Source organism: Rhinatrema bivittatum, chromosome 17 (assembly GCF_901001135.1).
Source record: "Rhinatrema bivittatum chromosome 17, aRhiBiv1.1, whole genome shotgun sequence".
Lineage (NCBI taxonomy): Eukaryota > Metazoa > Chordata > Amphibia > Gymnophiona > Rhinatrematidae > Rhinatrema > Rhinatrema bivittatum.
The window spans coordinates 34,548,676-34,568,495 of NC_042631.1; the positions used below are offsets into that span (position 1 = coordinate 34,548,676).

General features: G+C 42.1%; 1 protein-coding gene across 1 annotated transcript in view; it reads left to right on the forward strand.

Annotated features, from left to right (window-relative positions):
• The window catches only part of B4GALNT4 (beta-1,4-N-acetyl-galactosaminyltransferase 4), a 334,646-nt gene that overhangs the window by 262,725 nt on the left and 52,101 nt on the right, over window positions 1–19,820 (forward strand). The window contains exon 8 of the mRNA XM_029583102.1: window positions 7,645–7,723. Within this exon, the coding sequence (XP_029438962.1) occupies window positions 7,645–7,723 (79 nt within the window). The remainder of the gene's footprint in view (window positions 1–7,644; window positions 7,724–19,820) is intronic.

Consider the following 19,820-nt stretch of genomic DNA (forward strand, 5'->3'; position numbering starts at 1 on the left):
CCACTGAACATTGACTTGGACTCCCTCCGGCCCCAGGAGCTGTGAACACTTCCTCTGTGGTATCCCCAGCTCTAGCTGGTATGGAGAACAGCAGACCTGACCCTGGACTTGAATCCATAGCCTCTACATGGCAGACGTCTCCGGGCCAACTGTGCAAAATCAAAGAAAAGAAAGTTAGCAAAACGCCCATTTGACTCCCAAATATTTTTAGTATTTTCCTTCAAGTGCCAAAGATGTTCCTAAAGATGATGATCAGCACTAGATTTGCCAACTGCCACCTCTTTGTAGAGTGCCCCTTCCTTTTACACACTAACAAATTGTGAAGGGTAGCGGCTGCGTGAGCCCTTGGTGCTGCAGCCTCAAGATCAAACCCCCCGAGGCCTGGTGAATGCGCCCTGTAGCACGACAGTCTGAAGCTTACCATTATCTGCCGCCTCCCCTGCAGGTTGAGCCCTTGGATTCTGGCGGCTTGCAGGATTTAGGAAGCTCCCTAGGGCAGCGGTGATAACCAGAGTCCAGGTACACACCAGGGTCAGGGCAGGCAGCAGGCTAACGGAGTCCGAGACGGGCCAAGGTCGGGGCAGGCAGGTAGCAAGAATAGTCTGTTCCGGGCAAGGGGTCAGATCAGGTGGCAGGCAAACATGGTCAGCTCCAAGCAAGAGGTCAAGATCTGAAGTGGCAACCAAAGGGCAGACAAAGATACACTGAAGACACTGGACAAGTAAGGAAGATGAAGCTGGACAAGGCAAGGCTGGAAGACAAGGCACGCAGGAACTGGGAACACTGGTAAAATGCACTTTTAGGCAGGAGACCCATTGCTGAGGTAAAGACGGAGTACAAGCAGGATTTAAATAGGCAGTCCCTTCTGACATCATCACTGGGCACCGCTGCTAAGTTCCCGCCATTGGCCCTTTAAGAGAGAAACCGTCAGGTGTGCGTGTGCCTAAGAAAGCTTGGATGGGTGGCAGTGGTCATGGGGGTGTTCCGCATCACATGGTGGAGCCCAGCTGTAGGCAGCGTCCTGACTTTGGCATGCTGCTGACTAGGGTGAGTGACGTGGCTCGCAGGGAGCCCCCTCGAGCCACGAATCTAAAACAAACATTCATACATCCTTGATATCAATATTTTTCATTCATGTCTGTGCATTTGCCACTTTCTCTTGTCAGTCCTAGTCTTTCGCGTAGATCAGGGTATTTTATAACAGGCACACCAAGACCAGTTTCACCCATTAATCCACGAGTTCGCCCATTTAAGAGCTAGGGTCCTCTAAACACCTCTGGTTTGATAGCCTGCACTCTCTGCAGTTACCCCAAATCCTTTAAACTCCTCCAAAACAGCAGGGTGGTTTTGTTTTTGTTTTGTTTTGTTTTGTTTTTTTACACCTTCTCCATAACAGAGGTAAAATTACGCAGCAGTGGCCCTGGGTGTGTGCCGGGGCATGTAAGTATTTGCATGCACATCTCTTGGCCATGCCTCGAAATGCTCACACCCTGCCCACATCATGCCCCCTTTTTTTTGATTGTTAAATCGAGTGAGATGTGCACGCAGTGGGAGATATGCATCTGTGCGGCTTTTAAAATTCGGCAGGCATGCACGAGCCTGACTTATGCACACATCTCCCAATTTTGGCGCACACTGGGCTTTTAAAATTCATCTTTTGGTATCCTTATACAAAAATGAATGCAAACCCTTCATTCAGAAATTTCTGGAACCTCTTTGAACAGCAGTAACTTCAGGTAAATGTTTCCTTTAGCTGTTGCTCAGTCTTTCACATGGCCCTTGAAGAATTTTGGCCTGTTCTCCCTTAGAGAACTGTTTTAACTCTGTGACAGATGAGGTCTTCCTTGTATGAACAACTCGCTTCAGGTCTTGCCCAAAATTTCAACATTTAGGTCGGGACTTTGACTTGGCCAATCCAAAACATGAAATCTTAATCTTCAGCCATTCTGTGGCAGATTTACATGAAAATTTAGAGTTTTTATCTTGCTGCATGACCCACGTTCATTTCAGCTTCAGCTCATGGTCTGACATTCTTCTCTAGAACAGAACTCATGACTCCATCAGTGATGGCAAGCCATCTAGTTCCTGGTGTAGCAGAACCTCATACCATGACATCTCTACCACCATGCTTGACAGTTGGGATAATGTCCTTATTTTAAGAGGTGGTGTTTGGTTGTCACCAAACAAAATGTTTTTTATTGTGACCAAAAAGTTTAATTTTTGACTCAACTGTCCAGAGAACATCATTCCAGAAGTCTTGTGGGTCATCCAGATGCTCTTCAGTGAACCTGAGTTGGGCAGTGATGTTCTTTTTAGAGAGCAGTGGTTTCTCCCTTTCTATTCTCCTATGAACATCATTTCTATTCAATTTTTTCCTGTTGGTTGATCCATGAACCCTCACATCAGCCATGGTGAAAGAGGCCTGCAGATCTGTAGATGTTAGTCTGGGGTTCTTTGTGACTGGATGATTTTCTGGTTTGCTCCTGGGATCTTGGCAGGATGGCTGCTCCTGGGTAGTGTCACCGAGGTCTTCAGATTTTGCCATTTGTAAACTGTCTGTCTGACAGTGGATGAATAGAGCTCCAATGTTTAGGAATGGTCTTGTAACCTAGCCAGATAGATGAACATCAACTACTCTTTTCATAGGTCCTCTGAAACTTCTTTTGATCATGGCATATGCATTTTATTTATATTCCATTTTGAAGGTACTTTGAATGTAATCCACTTTGAGTTCCTACTAACTATTAATGGTGAAGATAAAACTCCAAACCTTTTGGACCTTTATATAGGACAAGATACCCAAACTCGATTGTGCAGATTTACTCTGCAGGGTGGTTTCCTTGTTAATTATTTAAGCATCTGATTCTAATGTCAATTAATTGTGCTAAGGAAACTAGGGATTCACTTACTATTTTACACTTGCACACTGATTCTGAATTAGCCTTACTGTTCCTATTTTGTACATTATTGTGTCTCAAGAAACAAGGAATTGTTTAATTTATACACTTTGTACTGCATAAGAAAAGATTAGTTTAAATTAAACAAGGATAACATGGTAAAGAACTTATAATTCTCACTATTATGCTTGAGGGATCACACACTTTTTCTCAGCACTGCATGTGTGTGTTTGAGACAGATATTGTGTGCGCCACACAGTGCATCATCTGTACATGGCAGGCTGGGAGTGAGTGAATGTGGCAGAGCGTGACTGTGACCTTGGCAGCATTTGAACACAAGTGTGGAAGTCTGAATAGTGCACCCGCTGTCACATTTCTGCTCATATTCTCTATCGGAGCGTACCAGAGTCAAAAGTGATTACCTCTTCATAGCCAAGAAAAAGGCACTAAAGAATAATTTGACAGATAAATAAAGAGAGCTGTAAAAGAGACAGGAAGATAAGTAGGGGACTATAGAAAACAGAAAAAATGCAGGAAGCATGGGAGAATTAAAAGGTGAAGAGAGAAGGAAAGATAAAGGGGATCAATGTCAGCATTATGCTAAATTAATGAGCAGCAGCAACATGTCCTTGTAGACTTTTTAAAAATGTTCTTCCACAGTGTAAGCAATATAAGGGTGTTCTGTAACCTGTCTGATGCAGCGCATCTCCTTCCCTCACATGTCAGGATGGACAGTGCTACAGACAATTATCTCTGTCACTGCCTATACCTATGTAATCTGAGTAGCTCAGAAAAGACCATGTGGTTTTCCCACATAATCAGACTTTTATATTTCAGACTTTTCAGGTTTAGCAGTTAGAATAAAATAAACAATACATCTCTCTGCAGTCCTTGCTGCTCAGCATCAATTTATACTGAGTAAAGTTCTGCATCATTAGTAAAGTTTAACATCTCAGAGACCTTGACTTGCTTTAGGGTATATTAATAAACACAATTAGTTAACTACCCCCATAACTTTAAAAGATTACCTTCCGTTTTACCCTGAAGCAGTCTCTGAGTAGGCAGTTTCTGTCAAAGGGATCAGGTGTTCTTGGCCCCAGTTATTTGATGGCTAAGGCTGGTGTGAGCCCTGGAGAAGAAAAAGACAGGTTCAAGATGAACAGCCAAGTAACAGCAGGGCTTCTTACTGCACGGCCCTGCTTTGTTGCAGGGAGGGCTCTGGCATCGTCGTCTCCAGGTGTTAATGGTTCTTTTTTCACCAGCCCCCTGAACCCTGTCCCTGGCTGTTTTTAACAGGCAAAGCAAGAATATGTAAGAAGTTTATATGTAATCAAGGAGCAGGACGGATGGGGTTGTTTCTCCATTTCAGACTGCTGGCCACCCTCTCCCATTGGTGGTGGTGCAGTGGGGGGTCGGGGGGGTCACTGCTCCTGCTGTGTGGTGACTTTGGACCAGAATATGATCTCAGTCCTGCAACTTCTTGACCCATGAGCTGTCTTGCGGTGTTGGTGCCTGTCCTTTGGATAAGCTGTTTTTTGACTCTGGGCAGGTTTGGGTTGTTTTCGCCTCTCTGTCCTGGGCAGGTCTTAGCTCATTGTTTATAGAAAGAAGCTATAGCACTAAGTTAAACAGGCAGATCAAGTAACCTGGGCACATGTCATTCTGGTCAAAAGTTCCTCATCTTGTTTTCCTGTTGAAACATACATGTCAGCATCCATCTTATGAAATCGGCGACCCTCTTGTGGGGTCAATAATTTGTATTTGGTAGCATCAAGTGGTAAAAACCTCTGATACCTCCTACAGCAGCAAGGGCACACTTGCCTTTTCTAAAAATGTTATAAATCCCTTCCCAGCAACCCCACTCTCCACCAGCATATTTTTTTTACCTTTTTTGTTTTACAAATTTTAGGAGAATGATGCAGAGAGAAGATACCATTCTAATATATTAAACAGCAAATTCTTTGCAGGATCTATGGGGATTTGCAGCTTCCTGTTAGAGGATGGTGACTGGCGATAAAATAGCCTTATAGAGTAATATTAAAACTAATTTCCAGTGCCGTTTCCATTTGGTGATGATATTACTTGAGCAACTATTCAAAATATGATAAAAAATAGAATAATTTGACTAAAACAGCAGATGATCAGACCCTGGAGGTAACAAAATAAAATACTATAAAGAGTGTCAAAAAGTGCTGTAATGACAATATTCAGTTTGCGGCAAGCATCAAATTTATCCTGGGGATATTATGCACATAACTTGTCCCAGATATTAGATTTTAGGAATGAGATTGATATGTTGGTTTCATCATGTTGTTTTATGCTTTTATTATATGTTTTATCATATGTCTGTGTTATTATATGTTTCATGTATGTGTGTTTTATTGTATTTTGGATGTTATTTTGTTCTCCATTGTGAGCAAGCTCTTCAGATCAGCTGAATATAAATATCCACATATAAATAAATATTACACTGGAATTTTAGTTTGCTTTGTTTGCATTTATACTATTGTTATTGATGCACTAGAGACTTAAACTTTCCTTTTTAAACTAAACAAAAAAAAAAAAGAAAGGGAAAATATAATTCTACAGTCACAAACTTGAAACCAAAAGAGATTATCATACAACTCCTCATGAACTCCCTACATAAGCACAAAAAGTTCATAACATGCACTCATTTTGAGCAACACTTTGATATGCCTCAAGAAGAAATATCAACCAGCAAATACAGACAAAACTAATAACAGCCTATAAACCATTAGTCCACTTATAATTGCATTCTCCTTTTTCCTTCCTTTTAGAAGCTCCCACTGTTAATCAGATCTGTCTTCATTCTCAATAGATCTTTAAGTGGTTTGACAGCCAATGATCTAGAGCAGTGCATCTCAGTTTATTTTATTTCATGGCACACTTTCAAGCTTGCGTCTCTTCACGGCATACTGAACCAAATTTTACACAATCTTCTCTCTGCTTCCACCCTCCCCCTTCCCCCTCTCGCAATCTTATCTCTTTCCTACTTCCCCCAATTCTGCCTCTTACCCTCTACGCTACACGATCCTCTCAACTCCCATTCTCTCTCTCTCCACCCCGTTAAGGTGATGCTGGTGCCTTCTGAAGTGATCCTCGCTCTCATACCCGTGTGTGATCATCTTAGCCCCATGTGAGATTCTCTCTGCCCTCTCATGTTCCCTCTTCATCCTCGCACCTCGTCCCTCTTTTATTCCATCCCCTCTGTGCGATTCTCTCCCGCCTCCCTCTGCATGACTTTTTCTTCCATCCTGTCTCCTATGCAAGTCTGTTTTTTCTATCTCAATTCTCCCACCTCTCCTGCCATATGATGCTGTCTTATCCACCCCTGCATGTTCCTTTTTAACTCTCCCCCACCCCCTCACACCCTCTAATGAGATGATCCTTTCCATGCCCTTTCGGGTTGGCAGGAAGAAAACATGCTTCCTACCCTTGCCTGCCTTCTCATCCTCTGGCTTCACTTTGAAGTTTGAATGCATGTTACCGGTGGGTCCCATGAGACTAAAGGTGCATGTTCAAACTTCATTTTGAAGCCAGTGGAGAAAGAGACTGACGCAACATGAAGTACCCTTAAACCCCTCTGCTAGCTGGAAGAAATGGGGGAAGGTCACACTGGAGCTGCTGCTAACATGGCACGTCAAAGGCTTTGCTGTGGCACACTGGTTGAGATTCAGCAAAAAAAAGCATCTCCGGTTCCTACTAGTTATGCTGTATACCTGGAGCTTTAGAAGCACTCAAATAAGTGCTCAAGCCTTGACTGACACTGGTGCACTATTTTCAGTATTTGCGTGAGTGGTACTTGTTTAATTATTAAACACCAACCAAGCTAAGGGTCTGATTTACTGTGCTTTTTCCCTTCACAGACACAGAATGGGGGAAATAGCTGTAGTAAATCAGGACCTCAGTGGGCTGCATTATTACCACTGCTGTGGTGTCCCATTTCTTAAGCATTGTAAAGTTTTTCTCTCGGGCAGTTACTTTTTTTTCCTTTTCTTTCATTATTGGTTAGGAGAATCCTTTGCCGTTCCTTTCAGCAGATTATTTTTCAAAATGATTTTGGTGCCGCTGATCAAGCTGGACCAGTCACGATCCGAGCTTGAAGCTGGGCATGATTTATACTATTTCCAGCCGGTCATAATCCTCAAAATCACAATTTTAAAATCAGTGTTTTATCACAAGAGGAGCTAAAGAGCCCTTCTTAGAAAGCAGGCTTTTGTATCTTTTTGCTCTAAAATACTAGTTTGAAAATTGTGATTACAAATTGTGATCAGAATGCACGATTGTAATGAACAGAGAACATCACAAACCATATCCCTTTGACTGGAAATCATGATTTTGTGGATCTTTGGATCCATCTGTAGTCTCACAATAAGAATATTGCATGCTAAACATACTTTAATTAGCATAATATCTACTTTGTATCTGTTAAGTTTTCAGAATTCCCTTATGCATCCTTTGACTTTTGAAATGTTTTACTGTGATTCATCTAGAATGTACATTTGAAAGCATTAGAACAGAACTGCAGACATAAAAAAGAACTCCTGGCTAGAACCTCTTATGATGCAAAATATTTTCATAACATTGAGAAAGCAAAATATAAATAATTGAAATGAAGCAGAATTAACAATGAGAATTAAGATACATGTGTTGCTAGTTAGAGAGAGATTTGTAATTCTGTGTGGTTCTTTCATGCACATTGGCATCGCTTTTTTCTTCTGCTCAGGCTAATGACCTCCCGCAGGTACTACTTTGAGCTCCTTCACAAGCAGGATGACCGAGGATCTGACCATGTGGAAGTTGGAGTGAGTAATTGTTTAGTTCAATTTAGTTTCCCATTGTTGTCAAACGAATGCACAGTTGCCAAGGGAAGGGAGAACTGTGGACACGTGTCTAGGGAAGATGCAGTAGGATTCCTGCTGTTAATAAGACTGATAATGTAATGGTTTTATTTAAAATTAGTGTAAATTGATGCAGCGATGTGCTTCCTGTTTCAGTTATCAGGTTATGCAGCATTTCTATTTTTTTGGTCCGGTAGTTTCCGCCTGCTCTTTTGGGCTTCCAGCTCAGAACCAGCCTCTTAATGGGCTAGCATGCCATGAGCCTTCATTTCCCCCCCCCCCCTCCCTTTTACAATTCCTCTCTGACAGCCTAACCATTGCTGCAGCAGCCTTGGGCCAGATGTCACAGACTATGCAGCAGCGACTTCTGGCACCTCATACGTACGCATCCTGTTCACATGGCAGAGGTGTCCTCATCACCAAAACGATTTTCAATTGAACCTAACTGGCACCTGTGTGGCAAATATTCCCGTGTCTCCTTGCCCTCCCCCCCACCCCTCCAACCCTGAGCAAATTTGAGGGACATGCTCAGTATATGCAAATGAGCTCTACTTTTGCACATATTACATCTGATTCATGGGTAAAGGAAGGACGTAACCTAGCACCTTTCACCAGTTCACTAGTGCTGTGCATTTTATTTTATTTTATTTGTGTTTTTCTATACCGGCATTCACGGAAGTTCGTATCATGTCGGTTTACATAAAACAAGGGGTGAGCAATACATTATAACGTACATAGCTAAAACGTAAGAGTATACATTACAAAAGTATAACAAGTGCATAGAAGAAAAATTTACAATAAAACAGGGGTTATTCTAACTGGGATTAGAGTTAGAGGAGAGATAAAAAGTTTAACAAGAAGTAAAACATTGTAGTGATTGGTTGGTATTGTCTGTTTCAGTTTAATAGAAGATGCTCAGTGTTGCTGCATTTGATGGAAGTGAATCATTAAGGGTCCGGAAATGCTTTCATGAACAGCCATGTTTTAAGTCTCTTCCTGAAGGTTGGAAGACATGGTTCTTGTCGTAATTCTAAGGGGATTGAGTTCCATAGTGGGGGACCTGCTGTGGAGAAGGCCCGATCTCTCAATGTTATATGCATGGAGTTTACTTTTAACTCCCCACATGTGCTTCACAGCAGGGAAGTTGCCCCCACAACTGTGCAAATAATTACGTACCGGTAGACCCCGCAGAGGAAAGGATTTTACAAGGGAAACTCTGCAGGAAGATACATGTAGGGGAGGGAGGACTAAAAATAGCTCTCCCCCAGGTTAGGTCTGTCACCGAACCCACTAAAATATGGACAGCTGATGGGATCGCTATACCACTCTGCTCTTCTTTTTACCTGTTTATATTTAATCGTGAAAATAGATCCCAGTTAAATGTTGGATGCCCACCTCTGAATCCTGTATCATACATCATTTCCCCTTTCATTTTCTAGTATCTTCTCACGCTGTGATTCATGAGATTCTGTTTTTCTGTCGAGCCATTTTCAGCATGTCTAAATATTCTTGACATTCTCATAACAAACATCAATTCTGCATTCCAGAGAGACATCTCTGACAGACTCAGTCAGGAGTGTATCAGTGTTGCAGCATATTTACATCTCTCCTCTCTCCTCCGCACAGAATATCAAGAATAATTCCCTTCTCACTGAGATACGGCAATAATCAAGGCATGAGGGGGTTCTGGGATTAAATGCACTGCCGAATGTTGGTGCTGAAGTTTTGCTTCTTATAGGGAAACAGTAATAAGGAATGGCTGAAGTGCTCAGAGGTTATAGGCATAGACAAGATGGCATACAGCCCAATGTCATGGATAGCCATTTATCAAATTGACATACTTATGAGAGCTCAAACGTCCCGCTGAATTCATTGGGGTGTGCATGCAGAAGACCCCTTCAAACAGACCACAGATAATACCCTCCTTCTCCACCCCCCCCCCCAAAGCAGAAGCATCCATTCAGTAAAATGCATTACTTTGTGCTGTAATAATAAAACTCTGGTTACCCAGTATAGACTTGAAGATTATAAACACGCTAAAGGGATATAGTAGAATCTTCCAGGAGAGCTGTTTACCCTAGAGCAGGTAAGAATCAAGGGGGCATATGCTGAGACTAAAAAATGATAAACATCATCTACAGAGTAAAAAAAAAAACCTGTAAAGGTTGGCATTTTACAGATTAAGCCCAAAGCAAGCTACAGCAAGAAAATTCAACACAGACAACCACATCATTAATGAGAACATACAACACAAGCATAAAATAGTTAAATAGACCTAAAGTCAATATTGACCCACTTATGCCAACAATAAGTCCCACAGCTCCACCCAGGTATTCGTAAAATAGCTGGCTAAATTGTCATTTTCCTGGAGGTAAGCCTTGCCTCTAATGGCATTAAAAACCAGAATACTGTGTGCCGAGTCACAACCAGTTTTTAGTTTTTGTTAAAGTTGGAATAGCAAGTAGAGTTTGCTGGGAAAACCTAAGTAGCCTTAATGGCTCATAGTGTTCTAGCAAATTTCTCAGGCAGTCTGGACCTTTCGCATTTAGACATTTGAAAACCACTAATAGGACCTCAAACTTGATTCTTCCCTCAACTTGGAGACAGTGTAACTCTTTTAAGATGGGGGTATCATGATCACTGTCTCTCTTTCTCATTAATAATCTTGCTGTGGTGTTTTGCTGTAGCCTTCTACTCTACCCGAATGGTTACAGAAGAATGAATAAGGGTAGCCACATTATCTTTACCCAATAAAGGGCATAACTGTCATATTTGCCTCAGCCACAAAACAAACACCGTATTTCAGAAGTAACCTGGGGCTCCATCATTAAAGAAGAGTCCACCAATAAAGATGAGACCTAGACTGCAGGTGAGGCTCTAGGATCAGTCGCTTAAGTTTCATCTCCAGATGTCTGGATAATCTAGACTCCCAGAGTACTCTGTATTTGATTTATTTATTTAAAAATATTTATAACCCACTCTTCCATAGTTTGGACTGGGCTACAAAAAACACACATTAAAAAAATAAACATTACATCATAAAAATAACGACCTACAGTTTAAAAAAAAACACAATACAAATCACTATACACAGAGACATAAGAATCAAAGATTCTTACTGGAAAGGATAGTCCTTAATTGTAAAGAGGTCAAGCCTTTAAAGATCGTATCTGTGGAGTTCATGCCTATGTTGTGTGAACATCAATTTGAAGAGGTATGTTTTTAAGTTCTTTTTGAATGTTTTTGAGTCTTGGTCATTGTGTAAAGGAAACTGCAGAGATTTCCATAATAATGGTCCAGCCACAGAGAGAGACTGCTCCCAAGTCTCGTTGAGGTGCGCAAACTTAAATGAGGGAGCATCTAAAAGGCCCTGGTTGGGAGGTCTTAATATACGCCATGTAGTATAAAGTTTTAACGTTGAAGAGATCCCTGGTGCTTTGAGATTATTTAACAAACTTTGGTCCAGATTCATTAAGGCATTTCTCCTATTTTATGTCTATGGGGAAAGACTTTATTGAATGATGACAAGCATTTTATATTGCTTGCACCAGGAGGCTGGGAGTCAGTGTAATGACAGTAGGGCTGGGATTATATGTTCAAATAATGAGGTACCTGTCAGTAATCTGCTGAATTTTGAATGAATTGAAGTGGTCTAATTGCACTTGCAGGCAGCCCAACATAAAGGGAATTGCAGTAATCCAAATTAGAAAACAGAGACTGGAGCACAGTGAAAATCACCTGGATCTAAAGTGGGTTTCAAACAGCACAGTATTCTAAGCTTAGAGAAAGAAGGTTGTACTACATTTTTTATTTGCATATGCATTTATAGCTCCCAGATTGTAAATAGTATTTGAGATTGGTGAATTCGGTAAACTATTGGAGGGGAATCTTGAGAGGACAATAATTTTGTATTTCCAAACATTTAGGGCAAGATTACTATGTTTTGTTAAGGTCCACGTATCCTTGGGGGGGAGGAGAAACTGAATGTTCACCAGCATAGAGTTTGTAATGTACCCCAAGGCTTGCCAAAATCCAACATAGTGGTGTCAAGTAGATGCAAAATAAAACTGAAAATAAGGCTGATCCCTAGGGTACACCTGTGGTTAGTAAATTCCAAATAGAGGAACTTGATCCTATTGTAAATTACTGTGTATTGTTTGTGAGATAGGACGTGAACCATGAGAGAACAAAACCAGAAATATCCAAAGCAGAGAATTGGGAAAGAAGGATGGAATGCTTGATAGTGTCTGGCAAAATGAACAAATAGTTCCCTTATCAAAAGCACGTCTAATTGTTTTGAAGCTGGAAAGTAATAAGGTTTCTCCTCCCCCAGGGACTGTGAATGCTACTTCTGCAGCATCTCCACCTCTGGCTAGCCCAAGGAATTGAAGGCTTGACCCAAAAACTGAATCCACATCTTTCATGTGGCTGTGCACAGTGTTTGCCATAGAATTTAAGGGAAAATGTTTGATGAAATATCAGAAAGGGAAAATGTTAATTGCTCTGCCTGGAAGTGATTCAGTCTCATCTAATAACACCCCGCAGCTGTTGGAGAATCTGATGAGATAAGATGGACCTCTATTACAACAATATCCAAAACCGAAGTTATTCACATCATTTCTAATTTGAATCCTTTCTCAAATCCAATCAATCCTTGTTCAAATGCTGTGCTCAAAATATTGCGCCATTCATTGTTAAACTGGTTAAATACTATTCTCCCTAAAGAGAGCATGTGTAAAACCAATCATAAAAAAGCAACTCTGGATCCTACTGTCTTGGCACACTATCGACTGGTATCATCTTTCATTTCTTGCTAAAATGATAGGAAATGTGGTACTATCTCAATATTTTGATGTTTTTTGGTAAGCATATGGCACTTGACCAATATCAGTTTGGCTTTAACCATTTCCATATCACAGAAAAGCCCAGTCCTCGTGCAGTGTGATACAAATGTGTGATACAAATGTAGGGTCCATGATTGCAGAGTGCCAGGAGGAGCATTGATGCATGTTCCCTGGCTGAGGACCATCGTTGCAATGACAGGACTAGATGAACTGAGTGAAGATATAAAATAAGAGAAAATATCCCCAGGTAGTTGCGAATAAAAGATAATGGCGCCAGATCTCGGTCCTGGTTTTAGTTGAGCTGGAAGTCCAGAGTAGCAGGAGGAAATTGTCAGGTCTCCCATAAGTTTTCTATGGAATAAAATTCTGTAAAAGTAAATATTTGTTGCAAGTATTTATGGAAAAGTGGAAAGCCTAGTTTTTGTCATCATATTTGCTGTGAATATTTTCATGCATCTCTTCTTAGTCTTATCAAATAATCATAGCTACATATCACAGAGAGTTCTGCATTGATTCTACCTATCTGAATCAGAAAGTCTATCGAGCTGAAATGATGCTCAGATATGGATCTTATTAAAGAAGGCAATTACCAGCCCTCCCACTTAGCTCGCAGGCCCGCAAGTATTGATACCCTGACCACTGGCACCATGGGGCGGCTTTTCCCTCACATACAATACTTTTTGCAGGTGCAGAGGAAGCGGGTGTGGGGACCTCAGCACGACCCCCCCCCCCCCCGCGTGTCCTTCTGCCAGTCCTGCCTCCTGCACTGCCTCGTTTACCCACTTGAGGCACAATTCAAAGGAGGGTTTCCCTCAGATGAACCCCCTGCTCACCCCTAGAAATCCTTTAGCCCCAAAATGTAGTGCTAAACCTGTTCGAAAACGGGGGAGAAAGATCCCTTCTTTATCGCATGTAAATTTTCCCTGCAGTTCTGGGACTTCCTTCTCTACAGCCAGACACTCGGCAAGCCTCCAGGTCTTCCCAGGAGAGTGTCCGGTATCACTGAGAAAAAAGCAGCTGCTTGCAGAGAGGAGATTGTTGCATCTAAATGTTAAAAGGAAATAGAATATGCTTTTAAAAGTCAAGCAGGTTTTTTTTTTTTAATGAGAATCCTATTCCTGGAAGTTTGACACTGATATTGTCCTGAAAAGAAAGATTGTGTTTTTTGGTTTTTTTATTTCACTGCCCTACCAAGACAACCAGAGACAAGCTGAATCACTCCTGCCTTTGCAGTTCTGATTTCCAAAAGTAAAACCAGAGTACAAATCCACATGAGCCCGCAGAGGCAGAATCAGGACCAGTTAGGCTGTCGCTCATAGCATGGACCAGTCTTTGTAACTTCCTTTCTTTCTCTGTTGTACTCGTGACCTGAATTGGCCACTGCTGGAAACAGGATACCTGGCATGGTGGACCTTTGATCTGACCCAGTATGGCAAATGTTATGTTCTTCTGTTTTTGCTTGAACCCCTCCCACCCGGCATTATGCTAATATGTAGTTCATTGCTTTGCTCCATGCTTCTGAAGTTTCCTTTTTTTTTTTTTTTTAAAACAACGCTAAATATAGAGTTGAATAATAGAAACAGTTTCATCCAGTGCTCTGTGTTATCCCTCATTTCTGTGTATAGAAACTGGCTGAAAGATGTTTGGCTTCCATTTAAAACTGAATTATCTTGATTGATGGATATATTGTTCAACCATTTGCTTCTAAAAACCTGAAGGGATAATTTCAAAGACATTTGCCCAGGTAAATTGGCCGGCATGAAACTTGCCCTCTATCCTGCTAAAAATGCTTCATTCAAAAAATAAATAAATTCTGCTTCTAATAACTCATACAGTAAATTGAGTAGGTGTAGTGGATGACCATCATATGTGTCTTGTCACTGGCTATATGGATAAAGCCTATAATGACATAGAGACCTGGTAATTGTGGTGCGATAGGCAAATGTGATAAAGCCTTTAAGCACTAAATCCAGATTAATCATCGGTCATTCCACACCTCTCACTTGCATGTGGGCATCAAGATTGCTTTTTGCTATAGTGAATACGAGATAGTGCACCAATCAACATTAACTGGGCACTTAACTGAATCTTGAAGTTGGTCCTCCAACTCTGCAGGGTTTCAGAGTGAGTTACACTCCTTCTTCAGGGAGCTTCAGGATAGCTGTAATGAATTGCTTCAGCTGGATGTAGCCCATACCTTTTTAAAGGAGAGAGTCTATAAGTGCTTCAAAAAGATAGCAATGAAAATATGGCTAAACGTTGGTAAGACACTTACGGAGGTGGTCAGTGAAACGCGCTAGGATCATCAATGCTTGATAGTTACTGTGAACAACAACAACCATTGAGCTCTTTAGAACAAACGTCATATTATTTAGAGATCAGTCTAATTCTTTAAATAGAATCCTGGGGCAGATCGCCTACTTAAAATAATGTTTCAGCTCAAAGTTACTTACATTCTTCATGTGATCTACGTTCTGCAGTGGATGCCTTTTGCCGCGTCAAAGATGGTCGGTCTGCTGCCAGAACGCTGATTATAAGGGAATTCCATCAAACGGAATGAGGCTGAGGAAGTGACGTGTTAGTTACAAATATGGTCAATACCTAAAAAGGACTCTGACGTGGCGATCGGGCAGCCATCTTTAATAACTCCTTATTGGGCAATTGACGTAATTGGGAACCCCTGTCGGCCATTTTTTAATACGATCGTAGGATTCCTTTATCGCTGTGAAGATGATTGTGAAGACGATTCATTATTAAAAATGCTTCATTAGCATGCATACTTTTAGCCAAGTTAAAAATAAGTAAATAAATAAATGCTTTGGGGGTGAGGAAAAGAGGGTTTAGATTAGGGAAGGAATTGGGACATTCAAAGGTTTGCAATGCTGTTTGACCACCATCCCATCCCTCCACCCCAACACCTCCACCAGCTGCCCACGCAATAAGTAGGTGCTACATCTGTGAGTAACTTTAGTGCTTCTACTTTATACTGGCTAATTTTCAGAGAGAAACTACCTGGGTAACTTCTCATCGAAAATGAGCTACAAGTACCTGCCATGAAAGTACCCGCATGTTTTAAAACTACACGGGCTATTTGGAGATTGCACGCCAAATATTTGACTGTTTAAAAAAAGAGTAGGTTGGAACTTCCCATAAAGTCAATGGTCAACAGCTTCATCAGTCAAAGTGTAAGACTATATATAGGAATCCTCTTAATCCCATTTTATTTTATTTATATTCTGCTTTTCAAAACAGATCACATTCAGGTATTTCCCTGTCCCCCAAGGGCTCACAATCAAAGGGCTAGATTCATCAAACTAAGAGGGGCATGTTTTATGTTGATAGTGCACATTGCAATAAATAGGCTACCTTAGTACTTTGCATAGGTATTACCACAAAGTATGTGAACGTTTTCACACTTTGCGGTAATACCACAATTATTGGAGAAAGAGAGAGAGAGACTACCTGTTAGGCCCTCATAGTAGTTAGATATTTATACCTCTATAGGAGGCCCACCTAGTAACTCGAGGTGAGGTTTAGGTGTTAGTGTAGGGGTTAGGGGCCACTTTGACATGCAGAGTGAGACGTGCGAACAGAACAGTGCTCTCTTGTGAAGATTTGATGACCTTCTGAATGAGGAAACTCACACAAAGATGAGATTTGTACAATGTTCTCTCAACCTGGCGTGATGGACTTTCTACCTGGCGAAAACGCCATAACGCGACTTGGAAAATAATCCCCTAAGTTTGCACCTGAGGCAACAGAGGGTATAAAGTGACTTCCTCAAGGTCACAAGGAGCAGCAGGCTATCCCTCCGCTCCGTTTTACGTGGACGGGGCAGAAGTTGAAGCATTAGCTTTCCCCGCACAGACCAGAGGCTCTCTCTCCATCAGGAGCCTTGAGTCAGTTTGACTCTGCAGTACAGCGCATTGGAAGAACTGTTTAAGGTGATGTCCTATGATCTGATTATCCAAGTTCATCACATGTCAGGTCTGAGCTGTGTGGCAGGAATGAAATAACAGTGTGTGCTGTAGGTCGGAGTTTCCCCAACTGCCGTGCTGTCAGATCTGATCACTTGTACTGCAGAAGAGTCACTATTCCCTGCCTGATTCCACATGTGCGGTGTCGGCATGCCCATGGTATGGAAGATGTGAGATCAGAAGTATCAAATAGAATTCAGCAGGCAGCAAGGTGACTGATATGGGTGACATGTGGCGGTGATACAGAGTTTGCGTTCTTTCCCCTTCCCCAACTTATGCCCAGTTAGTACCCCTTCTTAACCATGCACATGTGCATCAAGCTCTGATTTGCTTGCTGCTTACGCTTATCTAACACTCTGCTGCTCAGTTCAACAACGTGCTTGGAGATTAATCACAATGTGCAGGCTGCGGTCCCTCTGAGTCCCGCAGCTATCAGGGAAGGGAGCAAGGGGGGGAGGGAGTGAGGACCCACCCTTTTAGCAGCACAGATGAGCCAAGTTACCTGTATCTTACGCCCTTGCAAAATTGGCTGCCGCCCACCTGTACACACACACACCGATTGCTCCTCTTTCCATATGATGAAGCTGGAGCTGCTGCTTGAGTTGGCTTCCCCCAGCTCGGAGCTTAATCTGTGTCATAGTTCTGGACAAAGGTGAAGACTGACATCATGCTACTTCCACTCCTCCCCCAGGGAGCCCAGAGCTGGGCAGCAGGATCGGTAGAAGCTGGAGGACAATGAGTCACAGGTAGGAGGAAACTCACGCCTGCAGTAGATTTCGGCATAAGCAGGAATAGTTTGCTGTCCTGCGCACAAATATCAAGAGGAAGCTGATCATCCGTGCGGCGGCAGGAGGCTGTTGTACAGTGGCGCCGGAGGCTGCAGTGTCTCCTCCAGTGCTGCTGTGTCTGCAGTGTCTCCTCCAGTGCTGCTGCGGCTGCAGTGTCTCCTCCAGTGCTGCTGTACACACGTTCCAGAATGGTTCTTTTTGCCTCTTCATCAGATGGGCAGCAGAGTGCAGGGCACCCTTCCCCATGTGCTACAGACAGGATCCAATGCCCGTGGTGCAGTAGCTCTCCTCAGATAATACAACTTATTTTACGATGATTATTGTATTAAAATCATACAAAACATTTTCAGTAATAAATGAAATCAACAGCAACCCAAAAAATCCAAGCACCAGAATAAATAAATAGCCAGGTTTTTAACCCTTTATGAAATGTTTGAAAATTTGATTCTAATGATAACTCTTAATGGAATGGCATTCCAAAATAAAGGGGCTAGCTGCAGATTGGCGTGTAGGTGGCGGAACGGCTAGAGCTCCTGCCGAGAAGAGCGTATGACCCGAGTAGGGTCCTATGCACTTTGTTTTCCCTTTACAACTTCAAATTGTATTATATGCCATCAGCTGGATTAAAAGGAACTTCAAGGTGCACCTTGATAAGTGGCCCGTATATATTACAACCTATAAATTATACTCCCGAAGGAGGGCTCTTTGGCACTATGCAAGTATTGAGGTCAGCACTATCAGTAAATATGAGAGACTGAGTTTGTATCCAACCATACCCTGGATTATAACAATGAAGTGCAAACAAAATGCTATACTCATGAAATACCGCAGTAAACCAAAACATATGTAACAGGTGTCGTACATCAGTGCTAGAGCTGTGCTACAGATGGCATTCATTGCCCTTCAGATTATAATCATTCACCCTTTTTTTTTTTTTTTTTTAATTTAATCCAAAAACGTTTTTCCAAAAAATTGTTTCTATTTCAAAATGTGTCAATCAAAGTAAAAGAAACAATGCCTCTAAATCGAAATCTGTAAATCAAAATCTTCAGAAGAGCAAGGAGGAAGATAGATACACTGACCCGGTCATGCGACATCATTGAACAATCGTTGAATCTTCTTGGATGTCAGTATAAGAGTTCCAGAATTCTCTTACAGATATACAAATCTTCTAAAAGTAGATAAAAGCCTGAATTAGCACAACAGACAGCGCTTTTTTTTCCCCCCTGCTGTGCAGCCGGCAGCAGGGAAGGAAAAAGTGCTACCGGCTGGCTTTGCCTCCTAACCCAGCAGTGAAGGCCCTGCGCCCATGCACGCTTCAGTTATTCTCATCACCAGAGCACCCGCAGAGTCACGGCAGCAGCCTGCGCAGCCGAACCAAGCAAGGTGAACGGAGGATCCGGGAAGGGGGATGGTTTCTGCCGCTTGACTGGCCCATCGGGACATGCACTAATGCCTGATAGGCCAATCCACCGCCGATTTAAGCAACGGGGGTGGGGGTTTGTCATGTGATCAAACCTCTTAGCATTAAACAAAAGTTTTTGCTACTGTATTTTGTAAAAGTTGAATTCTGTTTATAGATGACACAGAGCAGCCTTGGCATAATAATAGTCTAGCTGACTTGTAACTGTAGCGTGAACAACTTTTTGGAGATCATTCGCAACTAAAACAGATGTTAGCTTATGCAAGTATCTCTGATGAAAAAAAAAGGGCTAAGAGTTAACACAGAGATCTGATTGTATAGCGACAGTTTCAAATCGAGCTTCACTTCCCTCCCCAAGGAAGGGGCAGTGTCTTTAGCGTAAGTTGAAGTTCCTGCTGTTACTGGAAAATGTTACATAGGTCTGTTTAATCTGCTTATCCAGACCTGCATGGCTATTTGTGGACCTTTCCTGCAGAAACTTGTCCAGATCCTTTTTTTGAAACCCAGGGTTGATGTGTCGCACAGCATTTTTCTTAGTGTAGGTATTGCCTTGAGCTTGAAAATGCCTGGAAAACATTGCTGTGGGTCATGATTGATTTGATTGGCAGAGCTGTGTGCCTGGCTCTAGCCATTGCAATTAGTCTCCAGCTTTGTGCTGCACCAAGTATATCTCTAAATGTCATCTCTTTGGGCAGAAAATAGGCCACATAAATGATAGTGCTTGATTGTAGCTGTAGCTTCCGTTAGTCCCATGGCTAAAAACCACACTCATCTTGAGGCTGAGAGATGTGATCAATGTCTTTTCAAGCAGCTTGATAGGAACAGTGGCCCCCGTGGGCTGGTATGAATTATTTCCCTTTTCTTTTTTTTTTCACAGTAAGAAATACTAGCATGGTGTGAGGAGAAAGGTGTACACAAAGATAATAAATAGAAAAAGTGACCGTCCCCTGTAGGTGTGTTGCCGAGCTGCCTGCCTGCTAGTCAGGTCATTCTTCTGGGAAACGAGAGCCTGTTTTCTTCATCTCTGTA